Genomic DNA, 27,311 nt, shown 5'->3' on the forward strand with positions numbered 1-27,311 from the left:
TGGACTTGCGAGGCCACCCCCTTGGTGGCCCACATTGACATGTAAGGGCATTCATTTGGGAGAACAGCTTCCTTTAGAGTTCAATTTATTTCTTTGTGGGAAGGATCCCCTGCTTGTAAATTCTGGGAGAAATCGAGAGAACCTTCAAGGTGTGGTGATAAAAATAGATGGCTGGTGTCAATGTGGGCGCCGCCGGCCACCTGGTCTACCAGCAGCCTGGTGGGGACGGCAGTGATGTGGCCAGGAGGGACCAGAGCCTGCGGGTCCTGCCAGCTGAGCCGGGGCTGAATTCCCTGGCACGTCCCCAGCTGTAGCTGAGCATTGTTTGGCACAGGTTCCCTGTGGGGTGGGTCGCCCCCAACAAGGGGAGATTCACATTGATGTAGCCTGTGTTTGGTGCCCTGGTGGCTGAAAACACCGTCTCGGCATTTTTAATCAGCAAAAGTAAGACCTTCGTTAGGGGCAGAAGGACAGCTGTTCTCTTGGGTTGTGGGCGTAGAGAGGCCTTTCTGGGGGAGCCAGACCCAACTGTCATCAGGGCCTCGTGGAGGAACGGGCGAGCGGCCACAGAGCTTCACAGGGATTCCTCTGCAGTCCTCCGCCACCCGGGTTTCTCACTTCTCACGAGAGACGCATACTCAAGATCTGGTGGCCGCCAAGAAGTGTCACGGCCCTCCCCTGCCCTGGCGAGCTCCCGGAAGCCCTGCACCTAGGTACCCTTGTGCTTGGCCACTCCAGGTTTGCTCCGGGGACCTGGGAGGAGGGAGGAGCCTGTACTTTGTCCTGAAGTCTTTATATGCAGGGAATCAGGCCATTGGCCTCCCGAGGTATTTCAAAGACAGAACCCTGTTGGAAAGGAACTTCAGGAATTCATGACATAAACTTTTCGAGGAGGTGCTGTCCCACAGGGGAAGCACAAGAGCTCATTTGAAGACCGTCTGTGGATTTTTTTCCTTTTTTGTTTGCGGTGCCAGGAATGGGACCCAGGGCCTCACACATGCTAGGCAGGTGCTTTGTCACTGAGCTACACACCCAGCCCTTTTGTTTTGTGACAGTCTTGCTAAGTCTCCCAGGCTGGCCTCAAACTTGTGATCCTCCTGCCTCAGCCCCCTGAATCGCTGGGTTAAGGGCTGCACCTGGTTAGTGTGTTTCTTTTAGGCCTCTGGGTGTCACTGTTCCTGGGCTCCTGCCTGAGAATTGCCCTCCGTGCTTCCCTGGAGAATTGTGGACCCAGGATGTGGCACGACTCAGGAGGCTGCTGTTTTGCTGGCGAGATGTGAGACCCTCCACTGAAGAAGTGGTTTTACTTAATCAGCAAAGTCAGAAATGGATGTTTGAAAATCTGGGTTCCAGTGTGTGACGTACGGTGACTGCTCCATGACACTGGTGTAGTAAGGTGATGGAGGAGGAGGTGGGCTGCTCTGTCAGCATCCTGCACGGGGGTCCTGCCTCCTGTCCACCAGCCTCCCCCCACCCCACTCCCATTCAGAGGCCCAGGCCTCCTCGTGTCTCCCCAGGACCGTTGGCCAGTCTCCCACCTTCTGTGGCCACTCAGGTGGCCCTGCTGCAGCTCCGTTGCTCTCGCCTGTGGCAGAGGTCAGCTGAGGCTCTTTCCTGATCAGGAGCCTTCGATGGCTCCACAGCACCCACCACAGTGGTTCCCAAGTGAGTGTTTGGCCGCGAGCCCCTCCCACCCAGGGCTCCTCCGTTGAAGGCCAGTGTGTTAGGCAGGTGGCAGTGGGCAGGGCCTGGAACCCCACCCCTGAGGAGTCTCTCCCTCTCTAAGCTGCAGTCCAGCCAGGGCACGATGCCAGGTGGGAGTGAGCAGAGAACGCCAATGAGCCAACGTGGAGCCCTCCCCACAGGGCCGGCAACCTACGGTCCCTCTCCTTCCCCGTGCACACCTGTCCCTGGGCACATGGAGCTGCCATGCCCTCTCCTGGCCTAAAAGGCCTGCTCTGCTGGGCAAACCTGTGCACCCGTCGGGATCAGCACCGCTCGACCCCTTTTCCCAAACCTCCAGGTCCCCCAGCCCTTTCTTGGCCCAGGGCACTGGAGACAGCTTCAGAGGCAGGCTGGCCGGTGCTCTCTCCACCCCGCCTGGCACAACCCCAGGGCCCCCTCAGCACTTTTTAATTCCATGAACGCCAGCTCCCAGAGCCCGAGCAATCTTGCCTGGGATGAGCAAGGAAAGGGGTCACCTGAGCTGAAGAGGGGGAGAGCGAGGGGAGCACACCTGCAGGAGAAGCAGAGGGTGGGCATCCCTGGTGCAGCTGGCTTCGCTGCCTGCTCCTTGGCCACAGGAGCTGTCCCTTCAGGAGCAGGCGAGGCGGGAGCTGAGATGAGAAGCCCTCAGCATCCCCCCAGACCTCCCCGCCCTGCACCTGCTCCCTCTGCCCTCTCAAACCTCTGGGCCTTGGGTCTCCTTGCTGTGCTGCCCGAGGAGCGCTAACACCTTCCCTGGGCATGGCCAGTGGCCTCAGGACCCTGCCTAAAACCTCCTCCAGAAGGTGCATGTTCAAGACCCTAGGGCTGAACCCAAGTGGGTCTGTAACTAAATTGGTTCCGTGAGCAAATACAGAGTTAAGACCTAGTACAGGAGAGCATTTGAGTTTGGATCTGGGCGGTGGGTTTATCCGGGTTCGTTGTACTGCCCATTACCTGGGGAGGGGCTTCCTAGGCCCCCCTGGCTCTGCCCTCTGACCTAGGCAGGCTGCTCTGTGGGTTTCACCAGGGTTCTCAGGTTTCTGCCAGCCGAGATTCCTGCTGAGCCGAGGCTTGGATGTCAGCAGTGTCCTCGACAGCCTACTTGGTGTCTCCCAAGCCCCCGAGGGACCGTAGCTCTGTGCCATGCTCAGGCTGGACCAACATGCCCCTGTGACTACCTTCTCCCAGGTTCGCTTGGTCCCTGGGTTCTGTTGGGCTGTGTATCTTGTGTGACCCCCGCTGCCAGCCCTGACTTGGGGCTCTTTCTGCTCATTCTGCTCTGTGCCCCTCCGTTCCTTGTCCCAGCCTAGCCGGGGGCTTTTAAATATGACTGCAGGTGTGAAGGGTGGGTGTCCGTCTCTGCCTTCTGGCCCCGTGTCCATGTGTAGCTCTCTCCGTTCTGAGAGGCTGTGCCCTGGTCCCTCTGCTGTGCACTCCCTCTCCTTGCTCGGTTTCATCCCAGCAGGTCCCAGCTGAGCTCCCCTGCCCCAGGAAGGTGTGTCTCCCCTGGGTGGCTCCTCTGTGCTTCAGCCCTCAGGTGGGAAGCTCTGGCTGGGGGGAGGTTCCAGGCTCCTCATCTTGGAATCTGGCTACAGAGCACCTGTGCAGGCTTAAAGCCAACTCTGGCATGGGCTCATGGTGACCTGCCTCAGGTACAGGGACAACACCTGGACTCCGGTCAGTGACCCCGCCACATCATCCCCAGCATGAGGCTGGCGCGTTCTCAGAGCTTTGTGTCCATCTGCTGGTCTATTCCTCGCCTTCAGCCATGAGGCACATAGTGTGTGGAGGTTTTGCAGATAAAGAAACAGGCACGTAAAGGCCAGGTGACTTGCTACAGATCCTTCGGGTCAGATGTTGCAGTGCTGAGGTGGGGACCCGGGCGGGGGGGGGGGGGTCTGGCATACACGCCTTCCCACTGCACTGACCGCCTTCCGTGGTGACCTGACCATCCATATTCATCAAAGGCTCTTAGAATCGCCAGCAAAAAACTCTCAACAACCTGAGAAGCAGGACCCAGGGCTTGACAGACTTCCGTGGTAATAGCAGATGATTGGAGTGCTTTGCTCTTAAGATAGCAGTTTTCCTGAGCTGTAATTCACATGCTGCAAGCTTTCCTCAAGCATAGCCTTTGTGTTTAAGGTTTGGTTTTAATCTCCATTTCTCTTGGGTTATTTTGTAATCTGGAAGTAATTTGAGATTAATACTGTATATGCTCATTCCACATGAAGTGAATATCTTTCATCACAGCCTGTTCCCTTGAAACTCTGTAGGCCATATTTTCTGTTCTAGGATATGTTGAAGCAAAGTGACTGAGAGTGTTAGGCCCCAGCCCAAGGGACTCCTGGGAAAATCCAGCAACTCCAGCAGAGGCCACTAGGTGGCAGTGCCGTCCTGGCTAGAGACACCCTTGGGTTTGGGTCTCCATGCCAAGGTTTGCTTCAGGTAATAATCAGTAACCTATAGGCTTTGCAGGCAGAAGGTGGTGGCAAGTTAATGTGCCGCATCAATTTTAATTTGAAGGATACAATTAATTAAATTAGGCATAAAGTGGATGTGATAGAAGCCGGCGTCTCACGGCAGAGGCATGATGGGCTTCTGTGGCCAACGCACGGCTGTGAGCTCCCACTCCTTGCGGTTCTTTCAGTGTGTAGCAGCAGGGTACTCCCCGAGCATATTCCAAATGTGCAATATAAAGTTTGCACTTGCAGAAAAACGCACCCACAGTCTGCATGTCATTAAGGGAGTAGTCTGCACAATCTCCCCAGAGAAGATTTGATAAAGCTGTTCAGATGAGACCCAGAGTAATGGGCTGGCCACGTGAGCCTGAAAGTTGTTTGGAAGAGATGGTAACATTCCTCGAGGGCGCCCCTCCCACCCCGGTTCTGCCATCTCCCCATACAGCTGGGCTCAGTTTTATGTCAAGAAGAAAATAGTTTGTTGAATTTCTGATTTTTTTTCCCTTTTACAGCTTCAAAAAATAAGTTGAAATTTAGGTTTTAAAAAAATTAATAGCTACAGGTAACTGCAAGAGATATTATTGGCAGATGCAGCAAAAATATATTTCCACAGAAAATTGGATTTTGCACATAAAACTTACTAATACTAATAAAGACAGGTCATTACCAGTTTTAAGCCAAATAAACAAACTCAAAGAGATCTGCTGTCACTGTGATTCTTGGTGTTTTCTATTTTTTTGAGATGTGTAAATCAGCTTTAGTGTAGCAAGCACACCAGGAGTGGCCCCGATGGTTCCTGCCCATCCCGGCGCTGGGTGGAGCTGCCGGGGCCCGTGATTTACAGTCCTGTGGCAAGGTATGCTTATATTTAAGCTGTGCAACGGGGGAGCTAATGAGAAAGATAAGAAATTTATAGTCCTTGGTGATTGATAGGATTACTGCCTGGGCTTTAATTGAAATCTGAGGGATCACAGCTGTGGGCTTAAGTTAGGGGAAAAATTACTTCAAGTCAAGGCAAACTTTTGGATTTGCTTCTTCACGTTTTAAAGATAGTTTTCCTGCCGACAGTGTGGTTGGTGGTAGAAACAGTTGGTGCTTAGCAGGGGTTAAGTAATTACATGAGATAATTATGGTATTTGCCCTGTAACTTTCCCATGGTAGGTGTTGGGGAAAAAATTAAATACTGGGGGGGTTTTAAATGGCTTTAAAGTTTTACATGTATAATAATAAAATTCTCCACAGCTACTCCTTGGTAAATGTTCTCTGGACTATTATTTAAGACAGTTAAAAAAAAAACCCTCAAACTAATAATGACAAAGGCAAGCCTGTGGTATTAGTCATTGCCTTAGAATTGCACTGATGGTGTTTAATCCGGACATGTCTCAAGTCATCTCACAGAACTTTCCCTACCTGTCATTTTATAAATGTACCATTCTTGTGGAAGCTCAGTCTTGTGAAAATGTCTGAATTTTCCCATTAAGTGCTTAAAAAGTAATAAAACTAAAGTCATTAGACTTCACTCATCAGAGCTATATCAGGAGAGAGATTCTTTGGTGCAATAAATCTGACCAAGGGTTCGACATTCACCTCCCTCGGATTCATTCTCTGGAAATGGACGTTTGAAGGTAAATTGCTTAAGTAGGGCAGTTTAAATTTTTAATACAATCTTATTGTAAGTGTTAGCAAATGATTAAAGTGCAAAGGGGCCTTATATGTTTTGTGAGATTTATCATAAATGCCCTGTGACGCCTTTTCCATGCTGAATTATAGATATTATGACAGTTAAGTGCTTATAAAGGCCAGAAAGGCACAGTGAAGAGTTGGGTCTTTATTGGAGACTAAATGGCGCTCCGCGGGCGCAGCGGGCTTGCTCTGGACACCTGTTCGTTCTGGTCCAGTATCTCCCAGGCATGCTGGACGCGTGGGGCCCTGGAGGCTGAGCCTGCGCCATTGCGTGGCCAGTGGGACCTTTTGGAGAATACCCAGGTGGCAGATTCTTGTCCTCCCAGCGAGCAGTCTGCCCGTGCAGGACGTGAACCGCCTTCCCTCTCATGGGTGCCCCCTGTCCACGAGGCCCGGCGTTGCTCTCCCAGGGTCCAGGAGGCTTGAGAGCGTCACTGTTCTGACAGCCATGGTGCCTTTCACTCTGACCCAGAGATGCCAGGAAGTCCCTCCAGTGTCCACTGCTGGCCACGTTGAGTGTGGCTTTGGTGCTCCCAGTCCATCTGTGGACAGAGGGACCAGCTGTGCACTGGGGACAGTGCCTGCATCCCCAGGAGAGCAGCTTGGAGCTGTGTGGCGCCTCAGAGGTGCCGCAGGCAGCCTCAGCACGGTCTTCCCTTGGTGGACCCGAGTCGCACGGCTGCACGGGTTCTGAGTACATTTGAAGGACACCTTTAGCTACTCTGGTACTTATATTCTCTCCCATTTCTAAAATACTTTTTGTCATCAAGACAGAAATCTATCTTAAAGGTACAATACCTTTATTATATTTTCTCATCTATATTGTTTTTTTGCAGAACAACATAAAACCCAGAATTCTAAATTCTGATGTCACTATTTGCCACATTAAATCTCCTTCCGGCGCTCTGGTCTGCCTTTCCCGTATGTGTCTCGCCCACGGGTATTCCGAGCATCCCCAGTGAAGTGAGGACATGACGTTTACATTGCTTCCTCTAAGTCTGGAGATAGGCACTACTGGTTTGGGTCAGTAACTAGCACAAATTCCACTTCTTTTTATTTACCCACGTTGCTTTCTTACCTTAAAGTGGATTTCCAGAGGCTTCACAAGAAAAGCTTGCAGGTGCATGTTTAGTGTTAGTGGATGAATGGTGGCGTGGGGTTGGCACCAGTGCAAGGACTCCAAACCCAGGAGGAAGCTCTATCTTCTCAGAACCGCTCCTGAGTCACAGCCAGTCACATTTGCCTTCCCTTTCTGGGCCACCCGCATGAGGCCCAGGTGTCCACCCTGTGGTCCTCACTTGCTGTCCTGAACGGAGAATCAGCCTGCCGCGGGCTCAAGCCCAGGGCCACCTTGGCTTGGCTCCCTGCGTTGTGCAGGCCGCAGCCGTGGAGTCAGCCCCGCCCAGGGGCAGCTGCATCCTGAGTACAGTGCGTCCTGGGGCTTGTTTCTAACTTTAAGCCACCAGGATGCAGATGGTGTTTCTCAGGACCTGTTGAGGTGTGTGTGTGCATGTATGTGTGTGCATACACGTGTGTGTGCACACTGCAGATCTAGTCTCTGGTTATTTAAATTTTCAAAATGTCCATCGTGGTTTTTTTAATAACATTTTTCTCAGTGACTTTGAACCCTCCTATCTCCAACAATGGTATTCCTCGGGTTTTGGCTGATGGAGGATATTCTCAAGGTGGATTAAGGCAAGACTTTTATATAGAGAAGAAAGGATTTTGCATGCAGGGTCTGAAGAATCCTCATTACCTTTTACCTGCAGCTAGCCGTCAACTACCCCGGTCAGATCAGTTTAGAAGGAGGCTTAATGTTCTAGAGCCGGGAGCCCTTATTCCTCTCTGGACCTGCGCAGGACTAGAGGTCACTGACAATTGGACGTGACTTCCTTAGTGGCAGGAGACCACCACGTTCTCCTGGAGTCCTGGGAAGAGGGGTGAAGGACTGTGTGTCCCCTGGGAGAAGAGTCTCCATAATGTCCCAGTCCTCACAGGCTTCCAACATCTTGTGGTCAGCGGTGGCTCTGTAAAACGTGGCGAGTGAAAAGAGGCAGACATACAAGACGGTGGCCCCTTCCAGCCACAGGCAAAACTAACACTGGTGGGAAAAGTCCCCGGAGGGGAGCGAGCGCTGGGTGGGCTGGGGCAGCTGGGGGGCCTCAGTAGAGGGTGGAAGCTCATGTTGTGGCTTGAGGCATCCGCGTTTCTTGACTCGTGGAGTGGCACAACTGAGATCTTAGCGTTCGACCTCAAGGAACAAAACAGCCTTGAAGGGGTAATGAATTCTGGCGGAAGCTGCATGGGCCAAGGTGTGTGGGTCCAGTGAGCTGTGCCACCGTGGATTAGAATGCACGTGAACATGCAGTGTGGACGCTACAGAACCGGGTGTGGGTGTGCTCAGTCAGCCTCTCACCTCTGGAAACATCTGCATTGTAAAAGTTGTATTTAAATGTCATCGTAGACATCCCACATCACCGTGGGTCCAGATAAACTCAACTCAGCATGAGGTGCCTTCTCACAGGTAGAACTGCACGGTATGATCACGAGCCACTGGTCTTTCTTCTACAAGAGACTTTGCAGCACTAAAAGGCATTCATGATCCTTTGAAGAATTTCAGTAGTTCGTAGAAACTGCCGTATCTCAGAAGGAGATGCTTGGACTTCCTCACTATTGCTAAATCACAGATTACAGATTCAAAATCAATCAGTATTCTCTGTTGGGCTCTAATTAACACTCAAACATTATTAGTCACAAATGTGAATCTTGATCGGAGATGACCTCAGGTATTCTAAATGTAAATAAAATTAGATTTAGATCCCTTTTAATTACCCGAGGTGCTGTGAGTAATTACAGTGGCAATTGATAAACTTACTTTCTTATTAAAGGAGAATAAAAAAGTTTCTCCCCACTCTGCTTAACTCCTCAGTGGCCATTGTCTATGAAAACAATCGCCTGGACTTGGATGCTGATTTTATAGAATTTGGCATCATTTCAAAAATTGTATGTGGGCCCTCACGTTCATCGTGTGTCTCATAACCTAAAAGGTTAACGTTGCTCTAATACCACCAAAGACAGAGCTTCCAGAGGAATCGTCTGTGTCGGGAAGGGGTCTCTGGTGCTGGGTAAGCTGCAGTAACGCCTGGTGTGGAAGGGCCTCGCGGTGACTTCACGCTTGGAGCCCTGTGAAGACCGGTGGAAATCTGTTTTGTCATCTCATCCTTCTTCCTAATTGCATCACAATCCATTGTATAATTCAACCTGTGTGTCACTGTCACTTCTTCCAGAGGCCTCCCGTGAGGGGCCACGGCAGCCGGCTCATTATCCACAGAGCTGGGGAGGAGAGGAATAATCTCCTCGGGTTCCGACCAAGACATCTTCTCCCCACTTAAAGAAGAAAATGTCTTTTTTATGAAGATCGTTGTAAGGGTAATTATTTCTGGAAATAGGAAAACAGCTACAGTTGTGATAGATAAGTCCATTTTTCTTGAAAGTTGAAGGATCCAAAAGAGACTTTCATGACGAATGAGAGATTGGGACGTCTCCAAGCTGCGTGTTGCTTCCATCAGCCTGTTACCTTTCAGCAGGAAGCAAGGGAGACCCGAGAGATCTGGCTTAAGACAACAGTAAACAAAGCGTATTAATTTTTTTTTTCTTAAAACACAAGTATTTTGCTTGGCTACACCTGTCTCAGGGTCCCTGAGGCCAGCGTCTGTTTGTAGCCGTTTTGAGTTGCCCTCTCTTGTTTAGGATCCTGGCCGTGTCCCGGGCCTCACTGACCTGGATTTTCTCATCTTAAACTTTGGGGACATTAATTTGGTTTGACTAATTTAGCATCATCAGCTTGAAACTCTCCTGTTTTTTGTGTTTCTTCTCTTCATTTATGGAAACCCTTACACAGGGATTCCACAGTATGTTGCATTCGCCTGATAGCCACAGCATTTCTTTGCATTTATGTTAGGTCTTTTATTTTTATTTTGCTGATGCTCTGTTAATATATTTCATAACCCATACTTTAGCCTTTTAAAAACTAATGGATTGAAAATGCAAGTCCCTCAGTTGCCCTAGTGCCAACGCACCGAGCAACCTCGCCCTGCAGACTGGAGAATCGAGGGTGAGCCTGCACCTTCGGGGGTGTCAGAGACATTCTGCTCCGGAATCATCAGCATCCTCTGCGAGACAGTTTGATGAGTTGAGAAGAAGTGACAGGTTCATTTTTCCCCTCTTTGTTTAAGCCATTTATCTTTCAGATCCTTGCCTGCCATCTAAATTGTATGGCCAATTTATCCGGATATTCACTTGCCTCTGCTTGGAAGGTGCTGATTTGCATCCAACTAGAGAATAAGTGATCTCCTGGCCTTTTGAAAAGGTTTGTGCTAGGTTTAATTGTAGCATTTGAAATGTTACATATTTTCTGCTCAGTGTCCATGTGCATTCAACTCACTGTTGACCTGGATCACGGCAGGACTAGAACGGTGTCCTGGGCCACAAGGCTTTGCTCCTTGGAAGCTCTTTAGTTTATGCTCCTTTGAAGCTCTTTAGTTATGCTCCTTTGTATATCTTTTTACATTTCACATTGACCTAAGCTTTGTTATCTGCCTTTAAACTCTGCCTGCTTGTCTTAAGATTGTTCATTTAATTAAGCAGAATGATTAATAATGAATGCTAGCTGGACGCTGGGGAAGTGATACTCTGCCTCTACCCTGGTACCAGATGGAGAGGAGGGAGCCCTCTTACTCCTGAGCAAGTGAGGCAGTAAGGGAGAAGCCCATCTGTCCATAGGGTCCAAGAGACCCACCAGCCCATAATAGAGGAGCATGTCCACAGGGCTGTGCCTTGGGCCTCTGGGCTTCGGGACCAAGCATGCGATCTGCTGTTCTGGTTCTGCCTTCCCAGTTTGCTTGGACATGTTTTTTCCAACATATACCAAGGAGCTGTCACTGCCCCGTCCCTTTGGGGTCTTGGTGCCTATCAGAGGTCCAAGTTTCTGCCACCTTGACAAGCACTTTGGCGGTGCATGGGGCTGAGGTGGCCTGCGGCACATGGCCCGGGGCCTTGAAGTCAGTGGTCAGCAGCAGTGGTATTGTTACTTCCTGCCATTCTCGGATTCCTGTGGTTTAGGACCAGCCTCAGGGGTCTGCACCGGGGGCTGCTTTTCACCATGGCTGCTGTGTCTAGAGCCACACACACCAGTTTTCCAGATTTGCTGCTCTGCAGACGGGATGCTTTCCTCCATCTGAGCACATCCGGCTTACAGTGGTTCTTCTGGACCTGGACGGTGTTTGTTGCTCTTACATTTTTTGTGCCTTTTCCCTCCCCCACCTACCCCTCTCTTTCTCTCTCTCAGTGCTGAGGATCAAAGCCAGGGCTTCTCACCGGCTAGGAAGTGCTCTACCCTGGGTTGCACCCCAGCCCTGGTACCTCTCAGGGCACTGTGCCCCCACAGGTGTCGTGTACACTGAGGAGGAGCCAAGGCCTGGAGCGTGGTGCCGAATTCTAAAACCAGGCACGAGAAGGGAGAAGGATTTTGGCTGTGGGCTCAGAGGACGGCTTCTTGGTGAGGGGTGAGGTGTCCCCTGCATGGGGTGCCTCCCGAGCGGTCTGCTTGGCCAGCGTGTCCTCAGGGGCGCTGCCGGCAGATTGGTCTGGGACCCATGGTCTCTCCCTGCCTGGCACATCTCCTGGCCCATTTTATTTGCTCAGTATTGTCAGGAAAGAACCAGCGAAGGAGCAAGGGAGGAGGGGCGCTGTTAAGAAAGGGGAGCACAGAGGGAGAGGTAGGAGCAGCCAGTTCCACGTCCACAAACACTGCATGGAGACCTGCTGGCTCGCTTTCTCTGGGGCCTAACTTAAGTACTTGAGTGTAGACCAGGAACATGGCCAGGATCATCCTGAGACCAAGAGCAAGACCAGGAGCATTGCAGGACCGCAAGCATGGCCAGGGACATTCTGGGACCGCGAGCGTCACCAAGGGCACGCAGAGTGGACGTCTGCAGGCCTTACGGATCTGGGCGCCGAAGGCGCTGTCAGACCAGGCTTTCTGCTGCCCACTGGCCCAGTACTCGAGGCAACAGTGGGGATCAAACCCTCCTGATCTTTGGCGGCCAAACTCTGGAATTAAGTTTCAGGGAGCTGTTAAGGCCGTGGAGGTGTGTAGAGGAAGGAGGGTGTGCGTTTCTCACAGCATGATTTGATGTCCCCCTTGCCATGGATGATTACGTCATATCAGAATTGGGTGCACATGTTTAAAATGTCCAATAAACCATACTTGTTTCAGTGGGCTTTTTTAAAAAAAAATATGTTCGTTCACTTCTCTGAAACGGAAAGAGAAATTCAGCTGCCTTGGACACAGTAGAAATTTTTCCTCATTTTAAAATTCTGAAATTAATGTCAGCAGCCTTGACTTTGCTCCGTCCTGAAGGTAACTGTTTATTACAGTCGGCATTTAAATCCCCCGATTAATAGGAGCAATTAAACAATAGCTTCATTTCCAGCAAATTAACAACCCTAATAGGTAATTTCGACATAAATGAAGATAAATTTGTTTTAATACAACGAGATAAAAAGAATACAGACAAGAATTGAATCTCAGATTAAGAATTCAGACTTCATTACTTCAGGAAAAACTTGAGAGAGTTTCACCAGAAGACATTAAAGCCTCCTTTTTTAACCACAGTGTGTCATGGAGCAGAGGTTGGTTTTAAAAATACTTAACAGAAATGCTGCGGGTGTGGCTCACGGGTGGAGTATTTGCACAAAGCCCTGGATTTGATCCCCTGGGGGAAAAGAAGCTCTTGTGCACGCGTGTGTACGTATACGGATGTCGTATTCCATGCTTCGGTACACGGAAGGCAAGTGGTTAAAGGCTGGTCAGCTACCACAGCCGTTTTCCAAGTGAGCTGCTTGGGGCCCAGGGACCTGCAGGCAGTCGGTCCTTGGCCGAGCCTCTCGGTAAGTTCTCACCAGTTGAAGAACCAGCAGAAGGGTGTCCCCTTTTCATCCGCCCCTGAGTTGACCCCTTTCCCATGTGTCCTCCCATTAGAAACTCACCCTGATGGTTGGCAGTCTGTTTTGTTGGCATATGAATGTGATCGCCAGACTTGTTTTGAGAACAGCAGAAGTGTTGTCCTGCAAGGGGGGGGGGGGGGTTGAAATGGGACAGGACTAGATTCAGGGAAATAGCCAAGAGCTCATTTCAGAGGTGGTGGGGGAAGGCTGGTTCTAGAGAGGATTTCTCCTGGGGGTGTCACTGTGCCCATGGGGAAACCCCAGGAATGTTGAAGAAACTGCTGGGGTTTAGCTGGAACTCCTTTTGGTGGCTTTGAATCATCATATGACGTGTGGTCGGCCAGGGGCTCTGTACCCTGCCAGACATGAATCAAGTCTAAGAGAGAGCGGCAGCAGTCCTAGAAATGGGGTTCCCAGATGAAACCCCCGCTGGGCGTGGGGCCCAGCCTGGCCCTGCCCCCGGGGCCCACTCTCCAGACAGGGGTGACCCGTGTCTTCCAGTGCACGGCGTGGATCCTTCCGAAACACAGGTCTTGTCATGTCTGGGAGGGGTTTCGATGACCCCCATTGCCTAAGGATAGTGACCATGCTGTCACTGGGCTCTGTACACCTTTACAGCTGGGTTTCCAGGTGCCTTCTAACTTCCTCAGCCCGTCACCTCGTCACCTTTCCACCTTGTCCCCTGTTGGTTCACCCCTCTGTTTCCTCTTGGTGTGGACCCAGCCCTGCTATAGTATCTCCGGGGCCACGGCACGGCCTGTTGTCCTGGGTTGGGAGCTGCTGCTTCCCCTTGGCAGCAAGGCGTGGTGGGATCCCACAGGAGTTTAGACACGGGGCCACGCACCCCAGCTCACTGATTCTGCGCCTGCTGTGGCCTGATCCCAGAGACCTTCGGGAACACAGCGCTGCCTGCCCTCTCTCCCTGGCTCGCTCGCTCGTTCTCTGATTTTACTTAGATTTTCTGGTGTGGCTTCCTCCTGCTCAAAGCACAGATGCTCAGAAGCTTGCCTGGGCGATAGGTCTCCCTTCTGCGCCCCGGCAGGCAGTGCCAGGGACGCCGCCGCTCACATCCGTTGACTTCGAGATTTTCGTGGTGAGCAGAGTTCGACTTCAGATTTCCTCTCACTCCTGAGTCATACACTCAGAACTACATAATTTGGTAATTAATTTCTTCTTAATTAATAAGCTGGTTTAATGATTGCTCTAACTGTAATTTAAAAACGGACTGGAGACATTAGGGGCTCTTCTATGTGTTCTTGGGAGGTTTGCAGTCTGCCTTGGTCTCCGTCACCTTTGGGAGTTCTCAGGTGGCCCCGTGTCTCCCGGGGAAGAGCCTTTCAGTGACAGTGTGATACGTTGTCTTCCTCTGGGTGGTGGCACCACAGATAAAGACAAAGCGTGCAGTGCCTTCCAGCCTCATACGTCGCGCTCTGAGAGTGTCCCTGTGCACAGGGTATGCGTGTCTCGTCTCCCGGCACTTCTGTTTTATGGGTGTATCTGTTGTAAACACTTGACTCATTTAATTCTGGTGTATCCGTGCTTGCTCACAATTGTCCCCCAGCCCCAGGGACAGTGGTCTGACCGTGCTGTAGTAGTAGAAGAATCTTCCTACTCCAGTTTGGCTTGCTGGTTGCCGCTTGTGCCTAACCCTGGCCCCGCGGCAGTCAGATCTGCGCTCTTCCATAGATAAGGCTTCCGTCCCCTCCAGAGGGCCCTGCCTGACTTCTCTCCAACCTGGGGGTCATCTGGTTCTGCGTGACATGTATGGTACATGGGAGTGTCCTGAGAGCTCTGTATTCTGAAAGAGACTGGTGCTTTTGTGTAGTGAATACCAGGAGTGTAGAATCTGCCCCCACAGACAGGAAATAGCCTGTCCTGAGGGTTGTCCTACCAGAGCCATTGAAAAACCAAGCAGAACAATGTCATGAGAGGGTTGTTTTAGGAGAACCACCTGCAGTGCCAGAGGCCTGTGTACCAGCTCTGGGTGGACAGGGTTTCTTGGGCATGACAGTAGCCACAAAGAAGAATTCAGGGGCATTCTGGGGGTGTAGTCAGCAATCTGTTGGCCGCCTGTCTCCGAGCCTGGGGGTGGGGGTTGTGTGGTCCATGGAGTTAGAAGACAGGAGAAGCAGGTTTGAGAGAAGTGGGCAGTCCCAGGAGGGTGGCGTGCATTTGAACTGCCCCTGCTCGTTGACAGGGAGGCGTGTGGTCAGTGGACCCACAGTTCTAGAATGCAGGCAGGACGCGAGGAGGGTGGGTCAGGTCCACAGCAGGAGCCAGCGGCCTTGAGGAAGATGAAACGTTGGCGAGGAGAAGCTTCCTCCAGAGGGGCCTGGAGAGAAGAGAGGGTTGAAGACGGGAACCTGGGGCACCTTCCATTAGAGGGGCCAGCAGAGGGGGATGGAAAGAGGTTCCAGGTGGGGGAGGCAAGGAAATGGGGTGTCCAGGAAGCCCAGTGAGGACGCGGTCAGCAATGCCAGGTGCTGCCCAGGGGTCAGGTAGCAGTGTGCAGTTGTCTTCTGGCGGCCACAGTGACCCCAGATACCATGCCAGGGCAGGTCCAGCCAGGGCCCAGGGGCAGACTGCAGGATCAGACAGGGGAGGTGGCTCATGTGTGCTTGCCCGGAGGGGGCTGGGAGATGGGACTTGGTACGCCATTGGACTGACACAGCCCTGGCTGAGCTCCGCCTGTGTGCTATGGGCTGGGCTCTGTCCCTTACACCAATGACGTAAGAACCCTGTAGAGACGGGAGCAGGAGAGGTCGCAGGCAGAGGAGGGAGTGTTTCACTGCTGCCTGAGGGAGTTGAGGGCAGTCACGGGCCAAACTGGACCCTGTCCTCTGCCTGTCTTCCCGCTTTGAGGACGAAGTGGTCAAGAACCTGCCCACCCTGCTCAGCCCTCCCCGGGGCGGACGGCCTCTCTGTTCTTGCCCTCTGTGGGAGCGGAGATCAGCATTTGGTCCGGACGTGACGGACTGATCTGAGAATCTTACTTTTGCCACTCATTAAAGACTGCGATTTTCCTTCTGCTCCTTAGGAAATTTAAAATTTGTGCAGAAAGTAAATGTTTTTGTTTTTTCCATTCTTAAATTTGCTTTTAATTGAAGAACAGAAACGCATGCATGAAAGTCTACGTAGACTTAAAAATACCACAAAATTATCCTCCATCAAGAAGCAGCCCCTCACCCGGCTCCAGGACCCAGCCCCCTTCCTCCCTCACCTGGCACCGCCCGACCCCGGGGCTGGCTTGCTGTGAGCCTCCTGCCGTGTGGTCACCAGCACTGCAGGGCTGACTGCAGGGCAGCTTCACCTTCCATCCATGCCCAAGCCAGATTGTAAAGTTAGAGCAAAGGTGACCTGAAGCTGCTCCGAGCGTCACCTGGAGGTGATGAGTTGAGCAGTGTCGTCCAGTGTAGGCCAGTCGCCTTCCGGGCCTGCTGAGGAGGCCACTTTGGGCACAGATGCAGTGCATGGGCGCATTCATGGTCACGCAGTCACCACGTGGAGACTAAGTCAGATGCCCATGATAAAGATTTTGGGCTCTCGTGAGTTCAGTGGCTGGGCTTTTGATAAACGCACACATTTCCGTTAGACACAGACGTACACACTTGCGTATGTTCTGATGTAAAATACGTAGCACGTTCAACCGTCGAGTGACCAGATTCAGAAACTGGTTGTGAGAGGTGCCCAGCCAGCACAGTCAGAGGTCGCGGTCACCTTTTAAACCTACCGACATTGACGCGCCCTGAACACCCTGAGTACTCAGTGATCACCATTTGGTTTAGTCAGCGTTTTCACTGCTGCGACTGAAAGACCTGGAAGGAACTGTTTTAGAGGAGGAGAAGTTTGTTTGGACTCATGGCCTCAGAGGTCTCAGTCTGTAGATGACTGACTCCATTCCTCAGAGCCAGGGTGAGGCAGAGCCTCGTGACATCAGGATGTGGCAGAGGAAAGCAATCCAGCACGTGATCGGGAGGCAGAGCAAGCATCCACTCACCAGGTACAAAATAGGCCCCCCAGAGGCATCTCCCCAGGCCCCCTCCTCCAGCCACCGCGCCTGCCTTCAGTCCTCGGCAGTGAGTCCCCACCGGGACATCAGTGCAGCGCCTGGGCTCAGGCCGCGTACCCAGGCAGGTCCCCTCCAGGCCTTCCTCACCGTCTCACGGGGACTCTAGGAGGGCACCTCACACCTGAACCATTCCACATTTCTCCCTTTGTTGGTCAGAACGTTCACCTTCAGCAGCTTGTAAATGTATCTGCTTTCTCTCTCCCCTGAAATGTGGGGTTTGGGGGTATTTAATTGTTGGTAGACCTTTATTCCAGTTACTTAGACGCTGTGTGAGAATTGAACCCAGTGCCTCACACATGCCAGGCAAGTGCACTCCCGCTGAACCCTCCATCCCCGGCCTTGATTTTCCTTGGATCTGCGAGGAGTCCGCATGCCCCCCACCCCCTCTTCTGTTGGGGCTCCTGCGCCCCGCCCAGACTGGTGCCATGGTGTGAGGCCTGGACCACAGTGCCAGTCGGGTGGCAGTTATCATGTTAGCTTTTGTCCAGAGTCCTCAGGGGCGTCTTTAAGCAGGGCCCCCAGACATGTCACTCCCTCCGTGGGACATCAAGCAAGCAGCAGAGCTGTGGTTAGCAGATCCACGGTGTGAGCCATAGGTCTTCACGGTAGCGGATTTCCGTCCTCCTGATGGAAAGGTGCGGAAGGTTCACAGAGGGCCTTTGCCTCCTGGTGATGTCCTCCTTAGGCAGATCGTTGTGGTTCTAAAGCAGCCTCTGTGTCTTAGGACAAGGTATTTGTAAATCATTTTCTTTCTTTAATTTGTGTATGAGAGTAGGAAGGAATTAAAATGGGGAAATATTGTAGTAAAATTAAAAAGAAAAAAAGACACCAGGCATTACAGATTATGACTTCGTGGTTTGTTTGTTTGGTTTGTTGTTGTCGTTGTTGTTTTTCTTTTGCAGTTAATGTGGTAGAGCAGTAATAAAGGGACAGTAGGATTTTAGTCCTCAGGACACGGCCCATGCTCTGTACATCGTTTTGAAACGTTCTTTTTGATCACCAACGCCTTCTTTCTAGCCTGTTTGTAGAGAGGACCCAACATTCATTTCCATTTGGAGATCCATAGAATTAGGGTTTTCGTGAAATTTCTGACTTCTCTTGGAAAGTCTCTAACGTTGCCTTGGCGTGAAACACACGTGTGGAGAGTGTCTGCGAAGCTCTCCTGGCCCATCCGGTCCTGTTGCGGGCGATGTGTGGCTCCTGTGTTCTATGGCCTGTGTGGTCACACAGCGGACACACACTGAGGCTGGCAGAGAACCAGAACGTGGGGCAGTTGGTACCAGAAGCCCCTTTTTGCTGTGTTCCAAAAGGATAAGGATCAGCACTCACCCAGGCAGCCTTGATTTCAGGCTAATTTGCTTTAAGGTCTTTGGGATCTCAGTACACCTGTGTGACACACGTTCCGCAGCTATTGGAAGCTGATCTTAGATTCCATTTTTGAGTTCATGCAATGATTTTTAAAATATTCTAATATGTGTCTTCAAAGACCCCTGATCAATACGCCAATGGTTTTGAAATGACAGAGTGCTGCGATATTCCTCTGTAATTTAAACATGATTAGCTGATGAAGGTTATGTTCGATACACTGCAGGAAGATAAATTAATTGATACCATCCTTTCAGGTTGATGAGAAGCCTATTGGAGGGGGATGTAACTAATGGAGCCGCTGCTTCGTCTCCTGAACCATTTTTTATTCATTGCACTTTTACTTAATCATATTTATACTATCATTCATTCACACGAAAACCACAGGCTGTGGACAGACCAGTTCCTTATTAAAATTGTGTTCATTTGGAAAAGAAATCATCAGTGAGCATGGTCTGTGGGCAGCACGTGGGCTGCTTCCAGGACATCACCAGGGGCCAGGGAAAGGCAAGGAGTCCTTCCTTCCACTTTGGCACCTTTGGGGGCCGGAACAATCCAGACCAAGACAGTAGCACTGAGCACAGTTGCAGCCACTCCCCGAGGCCCACATCCATCCACATGAACCCCGGGACTCCTCCCGCAGTGACACCCCTCAGTGCAGGAAGGGCTTTCTAACCGTCGGCTTCCTTTCCAATTAAATCCAATATGCTTTATCAGCGAGCCTATTTGCCAAGAGAAGTTATGGCTGGTTGGATTCAGATTTGTATTGATTAAGATAAACTTCCAGTGTGGAGGTGATACGTTTAAATAAAAAAGAGCTTGGATATAATTGCTTGTGCTTGAGTATCAGCCTCCACCAGAGCCTGTGGAGTTAAGAGTGATCCCTCAGGCAGTGGAACAGGAGGATTTGGGGTTCCAAGGGCCTTAGGGAAATCTCCCTGTTCCAGTTAGGCTTATCAGTGCTACAACTAACTGGGAAATGGTTATTTTAGGGCAAATTTCACATTGTGGGTATGTGTTTTTGTTTCCACACGTGAGTCCTCTGAGGGGGTGTGCCCGGGGCGGAAGCCCTCCGTGCCTTCTGTATCCAGCCTCACTAAGTGTCGGTTGTATCTCCAGCACCACCTCATGGCCCAGGAAGGCTGCTGGGGCCACAGACATCTCTGCGATTCAGGCAGATGAAGGAAAAGGACACAAGGGAGCAATGGGCAGAGGGCAGCTCTCCCTGGAGGAAGGTGGCTTCCTGGGAGCTGACACATGGTCCACTGCCCGGAGCTTGCTTGCTGGCCACAGGGGGAAGCTCTGGGAAATGTTCAGGTGCCCAACTGAAGGTCCTGTGGAAGGAGGGAAAGCCCTGCGGATTTTGGGGTCCCCAGCTCGTCGGCTCTGCCTGTTGTGTTTGGACACCAGCTTCAGGATGATTTCTTTTGCCTCTGTGTCTACCAGTTGCCCAGAAGATTGTTGCCACAAGGAAGAAGCAGCAGCTGTCCATCGGCCCCTGCAAGTCCCTGCCCAACTCTCCCAGCCACTCCTCCGTCTGTTCTGCACAGGTGTCTGCCGTGCACATCAGCCAGGTATGTCAGGTGGGATGAGAAGTGGGACTGAGGGGACCTGGGACCAGGGACAGCGTGGAGACAGTGCTGCAGTCAGTGCAGAAGTCGGCTTGGCTCGTTCTAACTGCGGAGATAACAGCAGTGTGTTTGTGATTGACCCCTGTTCCCTTCAGAAACTGCCGTGGCCAGCTGGGGTTTAGGGGTCGTTCCTGAAAGTGCTCTGTCTCCTGCTGCCTGGAATCCATTATGAGCCACGCTGGCCCAGGGCAGCGCCAGGAGTGTGTCCGCTGCTGATTTAAGGCACCCACCGTGCTCTGGTCTTGGTCCTGGCCCGCTTGCAGGTTAACAGTTCTCAGTCAGTCTTGTGGGTGAACCACTGTACGCCTCAAGTTGGCAGCGCAATTCCTTATAATTGCCACCTCCCCCGGGCCCTCTAGAAACTGCTCTCTTTACACAACAACATTTTGCTAAATTATTTACTTGGAAGCAAATGAAATAATTGTCACTTTGAAGAACTTGCAGAAGCCTGTTCAGGATACTGTCGCTTTATTTTGCCTGCACTGGTTTTGTGATTAACCTTTCTTGCTAGGTGGTCTCTTGGCCCTTGGGTCCAGAGGGTGCAGTGCCCGGGAAGGCAGTCCATTCCTGTGGTCTCTGTTGTGGGCTGTGAAGGCTCACTCAGGAATGTCAACGCCGTACTGTTGGCGTCTTTAACTTCCTGCGAGCCTGGAAACATCTTCCAGCAGCACCCGATTTCCAGATGTCATCTGCAGAATGTTCCTTGTGGTTCTGCTGAGCAAACCAGGTCCCTCTGCTCCCGTTCTAGAGCAGAGACGGAACGGGGAATCCATTAGTTTAACTAGCCTCTTTGCTTTCCAGAGGGAAGGGAAATGCTTACATTTTAGCTGTTTGAAATGCTCAAGTTTAATGATAGACGCTTTGTTCCCTTTGGTCACTTTCTTAGACAAAACAACTCTGAGATGGTGGATTTCTAGAATGAGGCCTTGTGTGCTTGCTGCGCACAGCTGGCAAAGTCACGGAAGGCTGCCTTCCGCCCTGGCTCACCTGTGTCTCCCCACAAGACTTGAAAACTGGGTGACTGCGACCCCACTGAGGTGGTGACCTTAGGTTCCAGGAGTGTGTCCTTAAGGAAACCTTGGTTTTGATCATTGCAGACAAGTAATGGCGGCGGGAGCCTAAGTGACTACTCCTCCTCTGTCCCATCGACCCCAAGCACCAGCCAGAAGGAGCTGCGGATTGATGTGCCTCCCACTGCCAACACCCCCACGCCTGTGCGGAAGCAGTCCAAGCGCCGGTCCAACCTCTTCACCGTGAGTGTCAGCCCTGGGGAGAGGCCTGAGTGTGACACCGAGGAGCCTGGGTCCCTGTTAGCGTGGTGGTCTGGTGGTCGAGTGATAGTCGTAGAATCCAAGCTAAGTTAATGAGAATGGCATTGACTCCGGAAATCTAAGACAGCGGTGGGAAGCCAAGGTCTGGACGCTGAGTAGAATGGGAATTCTCCATGGAGAGCAGTGTGCATGGAGAGCCTTGGTGTCTTGGATTTGTAACAAGCATTTCATGGTCTCTAGAGAGACACTGTCTGCATCTTACACAAAACAGAGCTGTATGGCACTCTCAAAGGTATGCACCCATTTCTTCAGATGGGAGATGGGAGCCAGCCTGTTCTCCATGTCTGAGGACTTACCTTGGTGGGTGCAGGTCGGGGCTGGGGCAGTGCTGGCTCTCAGCCCCATGTGCCCTGGGCTCCCTGGGGGCTCACAGCACACAGAGAGTCATCTAGGAGTGTTTGAAAACTGGAGATCAGGTATTTAGGCTCACATTTAGAAACTCAGAGTCCGCGGGTGGGGCCCCGACCTGTGGGTGGCTCTGGGGACAACTGAGATAAGGAAATTCCTGAAATACAGGAGACACAAACACTGCCCTGCCCACCCCCATCCTGCCCACATAGCAGGCATCACCAGTCAACCCTGGAAGGCCTTGCAGTGGAGCCCAGAACACCAGGCAGAGCTGCTGGCATGTGACGGGGCAGGAGCACTCTCCCCGCCTGGACTAGCTCTGTGCATGACAGGTTTTAAACCAGGGGTTCTCAGCCAGGGCACTTCTGCAACTGAAGGACTTTTGGCAACTTCTGCAGAGATTTGGGGTTGTCACTCTATGGGAATGGGGTGGATGGGTCAGGTGCTGAAGGTACCTGTGGAGAGTAGCAGCCCGGGTGCTCCTGAACTTCCTGACTCTCACAGGCCAGCCCCACCTACAGAGGAAGCTCAGCCCACCTGCAGGCAGTGCTCTGATCACACCTGTCTCCTTTTAGTTGGTTGGTGCTGACTCAGACACAAAGAAGTTTAGTGTTTCCTGTCTTAAACTGAAGGAGAATACCCCCACGGGAACTGGGAGTGCATATCTCACCTGCCTCCCTTACTTGATGATGCCCATCTTGATGCCACGGGTGCCGGCCAAGTCTGGTAGATGCCTCGTCCCTCTCCCGCCCTGAGACAGTCAGTATCGCCAAGGTCTGCTGACTGCACAGTACCGCTTAACTGCTCTCTGCTCCTTGCTGATTGCCTTGTTCCATGCTGCTCTGGCAGAGGCTGCTGTGCAGACTGATCAGAGAGAGCAGGCCCAGGCCCTGGCCTCCCCGACTGGCAGCTGTTTGAACTTAGGCAAATCACTTAACCTCTCTGAGCTGGGAAGGTAGCACTTGTGCAGTGGGGCAGAAGAGCCCTGTGGCATTGCTTTCCCTGTTCCCTCATTACCACTAATGTTCCGTATGTGACCTCTGATGGGGTCAGGTGGGAGTAGCTGTAAGATGGCTGGCTGGAGGGGAGGCAGTGTGTGTCTCAGTGCAGGGAACCTCTGCTGGGCCTTCAGTGTCCGTGGGCGCACACCGAATGGGACACTCGCCCCAGTGGCTCCCTCCCAGCTCTCCCAGGGCAGAGCCTTGTCCAGAGAAGTGGCCACCCCACAGGACAGGCTGCACATCCCCTCTGGACTCAACAGGCTGGTGAATGCATCTGACAAGACAGCTTCTGTGTCTGTCACTGCCACCCCTGTTAGGAGCTGGGAGGGAGAACATAGCCTCTGGCACCCGCCAGGGTCACATTAGCTGCTCATTGTCTTTGGTTTTTATTCAGTGAAAGAAATAAAAGTCCAGGAAATGCCTTTAAAAATAGAGCTGCTTACCCAGGCATGGTGGTACAGGCCTGTAATCCCAGCAGCTCTGGAGGCTGAGGCAGGCGGATCTCAAATTCAAGGCCAGCCTCAGCAACTTAATGAGACTGTCAGCAAATAGTGAAACCTGTCTCAAGATAAATAAATAAATAAATAGATAGATAGATAGATAGATAGGAGTCGGGATGTAGCTCAGTGGTGAAGCGCCCCTAGGTTAGATCCCCAACAACAAAAAACAAACAAACAAAAAAGTAGAGTTACTTATAAGAAGATCAGCAGCACACTCTTGTCCCATCCTCTAAAGGGGTAGCTGTGGAGTTGGATTGTGCCAGAAAATAGAGTCTTGGACCTTGTCCTATAATGGGTAACCGATCATCCATGTGGACTATAGAGAGCACTTTAAGACGGGAACAATCAAAATAATAACCCAGTTAATAAATATTGACTTAGCCTCGCTCGCGGCAGAGCCCTGGTTCTGCTCAGAGTCCAGGAGGAGGGCTTGTGCCAGAGTCCGCTGCATTCAGGAGGAGGGGTCTGGAGGGAAGCTAGGGGCTCCGCACACTGAAAGGAGAGAGCAGAATTCAGGAGAAGGGCCTGCTTGCAGCTGACGCAAGACCACGAGGAAGCGCGTGTGCACATGGGCATCCAGGAGGCCAGGGAGCCAGAGTGCAGGCTGGGTGGGCAGTGCAGGAACCAGAGAGAACCACCCTGCATGGGGACTGAGTCGGGGGACGACTGATCGCGGCCTGCCTGTGGCCTGTGCAGGGTCCGTGTGTATTCTCCTCCTTTCTAATGTTGGAAGACCATTTGAGAGTGAACCACTGTTGTAGTAACCAAACCCAGCTGCCCGACTATATTAAGGAGAACAGAAATGGGAGGTCATGAAAAGAAGCCAAGATGAAGTTGGCTGAAATCCCAGCAGGGTCTGCCTGTCCCTGACTGGGTTTCAGTTGACACAATTGTGGTGATGGTGGTGGTGACAATGGTGGTGGTGACGATAGCGGTGATGCCTAAGTACTGAGTATTTTTAAGTAGAAGATCTTAGATTAACTCCACTAGATGTCAGTGTCATTCAAGGAATGAAGAGAAGGCAAATCAATTTTGAGATCTTGGGAAGTAAGAAACTAAATTCTTATTGCTGCCAGTTTGTTCACATTCTTAAGAATGTAAGATTCGGTAGACTGTTCATCTCTGGTGATCTTTGGCATTTTTTTGGCTTAATTGTCAAAGTGTATATTTATTTAAAAGTATCTAGAAGGAGGACACATGTACCATATGGGATCACTCTTAGTGAATAAAAATCCATGCATCTGGGTTTATAATATGCAAGTGAAGAGGCAACAGCCACCTTATTTATTAGTGCATTACAAAGAGGCCAGAGTTAATTAAATAGTACACACACCATTTTTTCAAATACCATTCTTACATATTTTGTAAAGTAGACGTGTAATGAATAGGCTGGGCTAACATTTTCTACTCCTAGATGTTTTTGTTTGCATGTATTTACTTTTTTAAAAAACAAATCATGTGTACCTTACATGAAATGGTACAAATTAAAACTCTCTGTATTAGTAGCTAGTTATGTATGATCTTTATAGTAGGAATTATACTTTAGTAATCAAGAGTAAAAATATATTTTGAGCATTTTGAAAAATTATTGTTTTGAGAAAACAAACACTAAAAGACTGTTTCATCCCTGGTTTTGTAATATGGGTTCTTATAGTGATTAATTTAGTAGCCCCAACTTACTTGTGGTTGAAACATTTTATTTGAAAATGTTTTCAAATATAGCAGAATAAAAAGTATACACACATACCACCTTCCGACGCACCAAATTCAAACGTTTTTCTGCTGCTACCACTGCTGCTGCGTCAAGAAATAAGTAAATCCCAAGTGAAGGGTGAAGCCCTCCTTGGACGCCTCCCAGATGGGGTCTCCTGCCTCCCTCCCAGGGACCAGCCCTGCTGAATCCCTTGCGTGTTGTCTCTGTTCACGTTTTAAGCTAGCTTGGTCCTCACACAGTGTGCTGTGCTGCTCTGCCTCCTTTCACACTGTAGCGATGGTGTTGTTGATGTGGTATTTCAAAAGCTTGCTGTGTACTGTCAGTGTCATTAACCAGAGCTAAGCATGCCTGTGTCCCAAGACTGTGCAAAACAGTAAACAACTCACAGAACTCACTGTGGGAACAAGACGTGCAACCTGTATACAGGTGGCAGTTCCGAATGGCACGCTGTGTTTTTGTAGAGCCTGGGTGCCCGTGACAGGTGCTTCCTCAGCCCTTCCTTGCTGGGGAGAAGGGGAGAGTGGTGTCTCCTTGATAGGAAGGGCTCTTGCAGCAGTGCTCTGTCCAGGTACACAGGTATGGGTGGCATGTCTCTTCCTGGCGTCTTTCACCTGAGGGAAGTGAAACGTCTTTGTAAGGAAGCGAGTGATCATCAGGTGACCTGCAGTGAGCGTTTGTGGAAGCTAAGCGGCCTTTCTCAGCGCTCGGGGTCTCCACATCTTCTGAGCCAGGCACACAAACCCTGGTTATGCTCGCACTAGTGTGCAGCAGGCTGGACGCAGCTCTCCGACAACTGGTGGGTACCAAGGACCCCTGCGTCTGACATCCCCAGAGCCATCTCAGCCGTGACCGAGGATGCCGTCTGCAGGACAAGAAGACGACCTCGCTGGGGATTTACGTGGGCTGCAGCATTCTTTGTCCAGTGAATTTAGTTTTTTATTTCAATTTCATTAATATAGCCTGTGTGGACAGAGTAATTGTTGACCTGAGATGCAGCCTGCCCTCTGACCATCAGCTTGCCCAGCTCTTTGCTGGCATTTAGGTTTATGACTCTCACCAGAATGTTAGTTTTCAGGAAATTTTGGTTTGATTTTTGCAGTGAGGTCTTCCTAGGTTCCAGTTCCTAGCTGAGCGTGTGATCAGATGTTGGATTTAGTTTTGTTTCTGAGCTGTTCGTGGCAATACAGTTAGCCGTTTCCTCCTGCTCGGGAGATTCTGCTCTGAGAACAGAAGTGGCTATGGGGACAGATGTGCTGCCCTGAGGAAGATGTTAATTTTTTTAAAATGTTTGTTTTGTTAATTATTCTGTTTAATAGAGAATAATGAAGATGGATTTCCAGATTTAGGAATTTAGAATTCGTAAAATTCCCAAAGTACTGTTAATGCTGTACGTCAACCTAGAATTGTTTTAAATGTTCTGTCTGCAAGCTTTAAAATTCATCTTACAACTGGAAACCTGAAGTGCCAGCTTCTGTATGAATTAAAATGTGAAGAAAGAATCTGAGATCATTACACATTATTAATTTAAGAATTAATTAAAGAGAAAAGAAAACCCCCAGACCATAGCTGTGATTCCTGAAGAGGAATTGGTGAGCACCTCTCCTTCCTTCTATCCCAGAGGGCAAACCCTGTGTGTCTTCCTCGGCTGCTTCCTGTTTTCCTGTCGTCCCATTCCAGCTTTCTAACATCCTAAAGGGAATAAGGCACGTACTGCCAAACACATAGTAGGTGTTCAGTAACGGTGAGCCCCTGTGGTCACAGAAGCAGCACATTTTCTAATGAGCGCCCTTTGAGGTGCCGGCGCTGCCTGGTGTCACGGGGGCCCTCTCCCTGTCTTCTCACTTAATTCTGGCAGCAGCCTCTCCTGGGATCTCGAGCCCGTCCCGTCGGCCTGGCTTTCTCGTGTCCTGTGCCGTCACCCCTTTTAACATTGTTTTAGAACACCGGCCGCAGCATCCCACATGCCTTTGAAACTGGGTTTTATCACCATCGCGGCTGCACTGGACACCACCGGGTCTCTCCATTTCATATATCATTTCAGATTTGAAAAGCACATGAAAATGTTTCTCCATTTTCAATATTGCGTGAGTAATGTTCCCATTGAAAAGTAATGGAGTGAAGTTGTCACTTGTCAGCACAGTTATTAAGGAGGACGAGTCTCAGATCTTTCTCTCATAATAAAATAAATCTGTCAGAAAATCACGGCGCTCGCCCTTTCTCGCGCCATCGGTGGATGGGGACTTGGATGGGGACGCTCTTGTGGTCTTGGCCAAGTTAAGGTGCACCTCAGGTTGTGGCTCCCTGGTCACATGTGGCCCCCTCCCCACTGGCCACCAGCCCCCGGGTAGCTCTGCAGTGTCCACGCTCCCTTCGAGATAATTGGCTCCGGAATGAGGCAGACCCACAGAGCTGCTCGCTCTTCCCAAATACCAGCGTTTTGTCGGGAGGAGGTTCCTGGGATTTTCCCCTTATTATTTTCAATGGTATGGTACACT

At 50.9% G+C, this 27,311-nt stretch overlaps 1 protein-coding gene across 13 annotated transcripts in view; it reads left to right on the forward strand.

Annotated features, from left to right (window-relative positions):
• Agap1 (ArfGAP with GTPase domain, ankyrin repeat and PH domain 1) overlaps positions 1–27,311 on the forward strand; it is a 488,301-nt gene that overhangs the window by 212,989 nt on the left and 248,001 nt on the right. For all 13 annotated transcript variants that reach the window (XM_058577558.1, XM_058577559.1, XM_058577560.1 and 10 more), the window contains 2 exons: positions 19,738–19,865; positions 21,020–21,175. In XM_058577558.1, the coding sequence (XP_058433541.1) occupies positions 19,738–19,865; positions 21,020–21,175 (284 nt within the window). The remainder of the gene's footprint in view (positions 1–19,737; positions 19,866–21,019; positions 21,176–27,311) is intronic.

Source organism: Marmota monax, unplaced genomic scaffold (genome assembly GCF_021218885.2).
Source record: "Marmota monax isolate L192 unplaced genomic scaffold, Marmota_monax_Labrador192_F-V1.1 WCK01_AAM20220418_F8-fsc00041, whole genome shotgun sequence".
Lineage (NCBI taxonomy): Eukaryota > Metazoa > Chordata > Mammalia > Rodentia > Sciuridae > Marmota > Marmota monax.